At 51.7% G+C, this 7,764-nt stretch overlaps 1 protein-coding gene across 3 annotated transcripts in view; it reads right to left on the bottom strand.

Moving 5' to 3' along the window:
• Positions 1 to 7,764, bottom strand: part of LOC107115913 (lysine-specific demethylase 2B-like) — a 64,843-nt gene that overhangs the window by 7,244 nt on the left and 49,835 nt on the right. For all 3 annotated transcript variants that reach the window (XM_015417708.1, XM_015417707.1, XM_015417710.1), the window contains 3 exons: positions 5,611 to 5,754; positions 3,318 to 3,404; positions 638 to 910 (listed from right to left, as the gene is read on the bottom strand). In XM_015417708.1, the coding sequence (XP_015273194.1) occupies positions 638 to 910; positions 3,318 to 3,404; positions 5,611 to 5,754 (504 nt within the window). The remainder of the gene's footprint in view (positions 1 to 637; positions 911 to 3,317; positions 3,405 to 5,610; positions 5,755 to 7,764) is intronic.

Below are 7,764 nucleotides of genomic sequence, written 5' to 3'. Positions count from 1 at the left end.
AAGCCCCAGGTTCAAATCTCGCCTCTGCCATGAACTCAGTAGGCGAGCCATTCTTTCTCGGCCTCAGCGGCCTGCCTGCAACACAAGGATAACGATTCCTCGCAGGGCTCCAGTGAGGACTGCAACAAGAAACTACTGCCGCTACCTCCGCAAAATCATGCGGGCGCCTGGCACCATACAGACGTGCCAAACAAATGCCAACATGGGATTTCACTCCTTCCGTCAAATCATCTGCCATACTGGGGGTCAGTGTCGAATCAGAACAGGTGAGAAACCATACCCAATACACTCCAAGCACAGTCCCTGTATGCAGGTGAAGACAGAACTGCTTTTCTTGTGCAGTTTTGCTTTATAGATTTATTGGATGTTTACCTCATCCTTCCCTCCTAGGAACCATTTTGTCCTCACAACCATCCTGTAAGGTAGGCCAGGCTGACAAGATAGTGAGTGGCCCACGTGGCTTCAGTGGTGATTTGACCCCCCCAGGCCTAACGGTCTAACATACCGCACCCCTCACCTGCTTCCTCTGTGGCCCGCTACTGGCAGGCGTGTGCAGGCAGCCTTTCCAGAGGCCGGTGACCAAGGCACCTCTTGCTATTTGCTCCGGGGAGCAGAGGGAGGCCCACCCCGATCTTACCCGTTTCCTCATGGTGGGCTCCTGAGGCTTCTCGAATTTCCTTTTCCGCCGCAGGTGGACATCTTCAGACTTCCTCCTCAGCAAGGGGTCCAGGGGGGGCTTTTTGGGGTGTTCGTCTGACTTCTTCCGAGGGGGCTCCTCACATTCCACTTTGCGCTTGGTGGCGTCCGGGACGACCTCTTTGTTTTCCCGGTTGATCTTCTGCTCTTTCAGCAGCGAGCCGGGGAGGTTGGATGCGTATTTGAACCCTGGTCCGCGCTTTTGCTTGTACGCCAGAGAGAGACAAAGCGCACAGGCCAAACTTTATATCTTATGCTTTTGCAGAGTGACTTCTAGTGGCGACAGACATTCGACCCACCAACTCAAACCAGATCCATTACCCAGAGCTCATTCACACACTGTGTTTGGGCTGTGGGGAACCATTAACCTTGCAGTTTCTCGGTAGACCCCTGTTTAGTCAACTGCAGATTGGGAGGGGTGTGTGTGTGTGTCTTTCGTTATGCCCAGGAACTTCTTTCCTACCCCATCAACCCCTTTCTGGGTTAAGCAGCTTGAAAAAGAGTTCTACCGAATGAGCCCGTGGGCACCTTTGGAATTTTGAAGCGGCATGGTGGGGGCAGCCACAGCTCACCTTCAGTCACACACGGAAGATCCTTGTGTCGTGGTGGCAGCTGCCACCAAAGCAGCGTTTTTAAAAATCTGCACAGCTCATCAAACCTCCCATGGCCGCCCTGACCTGGATAGTCCAGGCAAGCCCACCCGCGCCAGATCTCGGCAGCTAAGCAAGATCGACTCTGGCAAGTACTTGAATGGGAGACCTCCTTGGAATACCGGGGCAGGCTTTATTCAGCCACCTCTCTGAAAATCCTCCAGGCCCCCAGTAGGGGTCAGTCACCAGAGGTCGCCATGACTTCCAAGTGCACACACACTCACACACATATGAAAACCATAAACATCCAATGGCCAATCAGAAGCCTTGCTGAGCAAAATAACGACCTTGCCCCACCCACTTTCTAAAAACACCTGGCAGGCCCAGAAAAGCTGTCAGTGGGCACCACGCTGGGGACCCCTGCACTACTCTGTACAGTTTTAATGGCTCTAATAGAGCTGCTATGCTACTGCGGTTCTTAGATACCCTTACAAGACTAGGGGTGTGCATTCTGCTCTATCCAAGCTAAAAGAAACAGCTGGAAAATACCTAATTGGTGTTTATTGTCTACTCTCTCAGCCAGATATAGAGGGGGGTATACTTTTGGCTACCAAGTGTAGCCAATCCTGGATAATCAACAACAAAAAAATTCGGGAAAATAGGATAGCTACAGTTAAACAGCATTTAAAGAGCACTCTCTTTAAACACTGTTGGTTCCTTTATAGCCTATGGGGACCATTATAGTCAATGATCTCCATAGGCTATAACGGGAAATCTATCAAGGGGTATCAGGGCGGGGGGGGGGGGGGGGGTCTGTTTTTTGAGGCAGAGGTACAAATTTTCAGCATAGCTTCTGGTGCCTGTACTCAAAAGACCCCTCAAGTTTCAAAAAGATTGGACCAGGAGGTCTAATTCTATGGGCCCCCAAAGAAGGTGCCCTCATCCTCCATTATTTCCAATGGAGGGGGAAAAAGCAAAAAAGCAGGGACTGATGTCAAACCAGAGAGTCTCTGCAGTAGAAACTGAAGCTGGGTTGGTTTTTTTTTTTTGCAGAACCAGTGCCACTGTGGTGATGCCAGCTCAACAAATCCAAGCAAAGTGGGTTTTTTTTGCAAGCCCAGCAGTCAGTGCATGTACAGAGTACCCAGCAGAATCAATGCCACTGTGGCAATGCCAGCTCGACAAATCCAAGCAAGAGGGATTCCAAACCCAGCATAGCCAGTATATGTACAGAGTGCTGAGCAGTACCACTGCAATGTAGTAGTGCCCAGCAAAACCCAGTGCCTTCCATTAAATGCTTTCCCCCCTGCATTGAAAACAATGGAGGATGGGTGCACCTTCTTTGAACACTCTGTACATGCACTGGTTCTGCTGGGCTTGGAACCCCCCCCCCATCAATTTCTATTGCAGAGACCCTCTGGTTTGACATCAATCCTTGTTTTTTGCTGTTTTTTTCCCCCACCATTGGAAACTGGAGGATGGGGGCACTTTCTTTGAGGACCCATAGAACTGGACCTCCTGGCCCAATCTTTTTGAAACTTGGGGGGTATTTTGAGGAGAGGCACCAGAAGCTACACTGAAATTTTGTTGCCTCCAAGTCAAAAAAACAGCCCCACCCAAACCCTGGATTCCCCATGGATTATAATAGTCCCACAGGGTATCATGGAGTTGAAAAAATTCAGGATTTCCGAAAAACTCAAACACCATATTGGTTTTGGAATTTGGGTTTTCCCGGGAGTCCCACATTTTTTTGGAGTCCGATATATCTGAATCCAAAAGATCCCAATTTTCTTTTTGTGCACACCCCTACACAGGACTGATGTACCCGTCTGCAATTCTTGTCTGCTCATGAAGTGGCCAGTTGGTGGTTCTGTTTACGTGACCCTGCAGCCGTAAAAAGCCACCAAGTTTCCTAAGTTATGAGCATCCCAAATTATACAGAGAAACAAAAAACGATGTGCTACTTTAAAAAAAAACAACACCTAAACTTTGCTCCCTCCCCCTTCTTCCACATATTCCAGTGAAACTCACTTTCCCCGTTTTCCCAGCATGGTTGCACTTGGGGCACTCCCAGCAGTTTGGCAGCTCATCGTTGACCACACCGTCCGACTCCCGCACCTGGTGGAGAAGGACACACATCAAGCTGAGGGCAGCTCACCACCGATAGGTATGGCTGTGTACAAGTAGCACTTTGAAAAACCAAGGACTTGTGGTAAGGAAAGCTGAAGCAAGCATGTTTGACACAACTGCGGACGTCACACAAGTTGCCCGGCTCTGCCTCCTTGTAGGCAGAAGCACTAACAGTGGAAGGTCTATTCTGACTCCACTCCGCTCATCAGGCTTCACTCGGTTTTCACCAAGCACTTTCAAGCTTCTGGCACACCCAGAAGGGCCAAAAGCTGAACTTCTAGAAAACGTGACATGGATTTTCAACTCAACACCAAATTCTGTGGGGGTTCTTGCTCTTGTATGGAACTGCCAGCCCTGTCGCCAGGCCAAGACGAAAGAGTCACCTATTCCTTCAACAAAGGGAAAAGGACATTTGTTCAGCATGCTTACAACAGCACTTGATAGGTCACAGGGCTAGAAGGGCTGAGCCAGGAGCTGCTGGTGAATCCGAGGAAGCCAACCAAGGAAAGGTGATAAACCCATGAGAAACGGAAGCCGTTTGTGCCCTCGGGGTGAAGCTTTGGGCATTAAGCACAGGAGAGCAATGCTAAGCAACTAGGCAAGTAGCCCCAGAATCCTGCTACAAAACTGACCCCGTGGGCTGCAGCCAGCAGTAAGTGATTCTTCATGATGGGACTGTCACTGCATGCCATTGCCAAAACCCAAGTGTCTGGCACTGCAGGCAGCGGGAAGGGCCCTCAGGAGTAGAAAGAGGAAGATGTCAAGGCTTGATCTCCTGCTCAAGTCAGGACAAGGGATGGGCATGAACCTAAATTCATCTTGAATTTGGCCTGGTACGTGGTTCACGAACTAAAGTTTGTGCCCATACCTATTCATGACACTCCACACCTGGTTTCCGGGAGGTTCGTGGTGGGAAGCGGGAGGGAGGGGAGCGGGAGGGATTGCTGAAATGGCTTGCATCTAACAGGCTGAAATAGATGCAAGCTATTTCAGCAGGGTCCCTCTTGCTCCCGCCCATCCCTTCCAAGTGTTCTCTTTTGAATGGGTTTTGCAAGATCTCTCCCACCTCCATTCTGCTGGCCTCGGGGAGCTGCCCCCAGCAGAAAGGAGGGGGAGATCCACGAACCCGAACCAGTTCGCAAACTGGGGGAGGTTTGTCCCAGTTCGTGGGACCTCACAAACCACAAACAGGTTCGAGCCTCAATTTTCCTGGTTCGTGCCCATCCCTAGTCAGGAGGACTCCCCAGATCCAGGTGAGCCAGTGTCGCCCCCTGGCCCTCCTGTCCAAGTTTTGTCCCGATTATCGACACACTTGTTGAAGCCATTAAGCAAGCCTGAATCCCCAGCTTTAAAAAAAAGGTAACTTTGTAGGCCCTTGCAGAGCCAGTGGAAGAAAACTCCCCAAGCCGTTTTCTGCCCCACAGTTTAGTGGGAAGCCAGCCTGTTCCCGCCCTTCATTATTCTAACCAGTGGTGGAAGCCACAGCCCTGTTTTACATGCTCGCTACAGTCTCTCCTCAGCTGGCTTTACTGTCACTTAAGAAAAAAACAAGTAAAAATCCAAGAAGAAAAGATGCGTACTCTGAGCCAAAGGAGACACAAAACATCAAAAGACAATGCAACAATTAATTCGCTTGATCTGCATCATCTGCAACAGATCTTAAGTGCTGGAATGAGGCACCCCGAAATGCCGCACCCCAAAAGCATCGACAGGCTCCAGGGCTCTCGCTTCTGCTACCAGTAGCTGGGGTCAGGGCAGGCAAGTACCTAGAGTGGGCTTAGCCATGAGGAACACAGAGGCAGCTGCCGCCACTGAATGGTACCCGGGGGGGCAGTCTGTTGTCTTTTACCATGAGGGCGGGCACCATCCGCAGCACTGAAATGCCACAGACTGAATGTACTGCCACACAGGCCTGCAACTTAACATCCGCAGGTCACAGACTCTACACTGCCGAGGCAACGGCTGCCAGAAAACCCACAGGATGCACTCCTGGTTGGATGTCAATTCTTTGGAAACTCCTCTAAGTCTCAGAAGGAAGCTAAGCGAGGGACCGTTTAAAGAATAACCAGACCGGAAGCAAGAAAGCCAGGGCGGGGCCTGCGTGGGTCTGGCGAGGAGTGTCCCATGAATCCCCCCCCCCCGATGGTGGCCTGACCAACCCCCCTCCTCTTCCACGGCGCCCGGCAGTCCTCACCTTAAGGCATCCGGGATGGATGATTTCGTTGCAGATGGAGCACTCCATCAGCATGAGGTTGAACTTGCCCTCCTCCTCTTCCACGGTATCTTCCTTCCCAGCTTCTCCGCACACCAGGCACACGGCAGTGTGGGGCAACACCGGCTGGATCGACACACAAGGGCCAGGGGCCAGGCGGCAAGAATGAGAAACCAGAGAACGGGGAGCAACAGGCTGCGACGCCCTCGTCTGGATCATGCGACTTTGGGTCAGATCTAGTCAGGCAGCGGTTAGGCTCCCATGCCCCCCTTTGGTGATCACTAAAACAGCAACAACAGTGCAGAAGCACCCCGGTCCAAATTTCACACGGTGGCCCCGTCATCGTTTCTGTCAGCAGCTCTCTGGGGTGCCAAGCAGGAAACGCTCCTTCCAAATACGTAACCAGATACGTAACCTGGTATCTTTGGCACCTGGTATTTGTGGCCACGGTGTGACACAGAGTGTTGGACTAGATGGGCCGTTGGGCCTGATCCAACATTGGCTTCTCTTGTGTTCTCATGAAAACCACCAGAAGAGCCCTGCTGGATCATACCAGTGAGGGTCCATCTAGTCCAGCATCCTGTTTCACAGAGTGGCCAACCGGTTCCTCTGGAGGGCCAGCAACGGGGAATACCCAAGACACTTTAACGGGAGACCACCATGTTTGAACCTTGAATCTCTTGCATGCCCAGCAGGGTCTCTCCCCACTGAGCCGCTGCCTGTCTCCGTCACGCTGCCCTAGACCCCTGGTTTGCCTCGCCTAGTATGGTCTGACCGGCAGCCACTCTCCAGGGTCTTCCGTCAGCACAGAAAGGCGAGCCTTGCGCTGGCACGGTCAGGCCAGGGCTTGAGTCGGGGGCTCTCTGCAGGCCAAGCCTCTGCTTCGCCTTCAACAATGTCATTCTTGCCAAAACCCGAAGCCGCAGACCACCTGTTTCCCCTGCTCCGCCCCAATAATACACACATCGGCAGCAAATCATCTAAAACATTTGATTTCAATCCTACTCCATACTGATGTTAGCATTTGGTTGAGATTGCTTAACGCGCAGGATCACGGCAGTCCCCACGACAACCCTGGTAAGGGAGGCGATATTTCCCCAAGGGCAGATGAAACAGAGCTGAATAGGCTTGAGGGCTGACGCGGGAGGTAGCTCAGCTTCATAAAGGCCCTTGGGTGAGAGGAACCCTGGGAGACATCTGTGCATCTTGGCTCCAGGGGGACCACGTCCAAGGGGGCGGGGGAGAGGGTCTATCATCTTCAGAGGGCCATTAAGGATTCCTCCCGGTCAGAGTCACCATCTAGGGGGTGGTGCCAGAGTAGTCTCCGCTGAAGACCTCCCTCCCTTTCTGCCATTATCTTTTGGCACCTCCGTCATCCTTCCCAGAGAGACCCGAGCACTCTGGATGTCAGCCTAATTAAGGGATCGCCCCACCCGTTAAGGAGAGACAAAAGCAACCAGAGGCAGCTGCAATCTGGTCGGGGTCTCAGCCTCGTGACCGTGATGAGCGGGGTGAAGAGAAGAGAGAGAAACAAAGGACCCCAGGAAGGAAGGAAGGAAGGGGCTGTCATTGGGAAAGCAATTAAGGGGTAGAGAGTATAAATCACTCCTTTTCGATTAGCCGATTCCAGAGCTTTAAAAAGGGCTGACTTTTACGGCAAAGCATCTGCTTTCAGAGGTTAATTCACATCAGTTAGAGCCTGCACAAGATAACTGAACATACAATGAAGTGCGCACCTAGGGAGACTAGAGTTTGAAAAGGCTTCTTCTGTCTTAAACAATTACCAGCACTTTTGTTTTCGAACATGACTGGCTACGCTTGGGTGCGAGCCGACAGCATATTTTCCCCTCGTGGAAGAATACCTCCCGGTTAACTTTGGCAACTGGTCTGCACCCCTGTGGACTAAGTGCTGAGCGGTCGGGTTAGAACGGATAAGAGAAAGTACTTCTTCACCCAAAGAGTGATTAACACTTGGAATTCACTGCCACAGGAAGTGGTGGCGGCTACAAGCATGGACGGCTTCAAGAGGGAATTAGATAAGCATACGGAGCAGAGGTCCATCAGTGGCTGTTAGCCACAAGGTATAGATAGGGACTCTGGGGCAAGTGATGCTCTGTCTTCTTGGTGCTGGGGGGG

This window comes from Gekko japonicus, unplaced genomic scaffold (assembly GCF_001447785.1).
Source record: "Gekko japonicus isolate JY-2015 unplaced genomic scaffold, Gekko_japonicus_V1.1 scaffold64, whole genome shotgun sequence".
In the NCBI taxonomy this organism is placed as follows: Eukaryota; Metazoa; Chordata; class Lepidosauria; order Squamata; family Gekkonidae; genus Gekko; species Gekko japonicus.
This window is presented reverse-complemented; position numbering and strand designations above follow the sequence as displayed.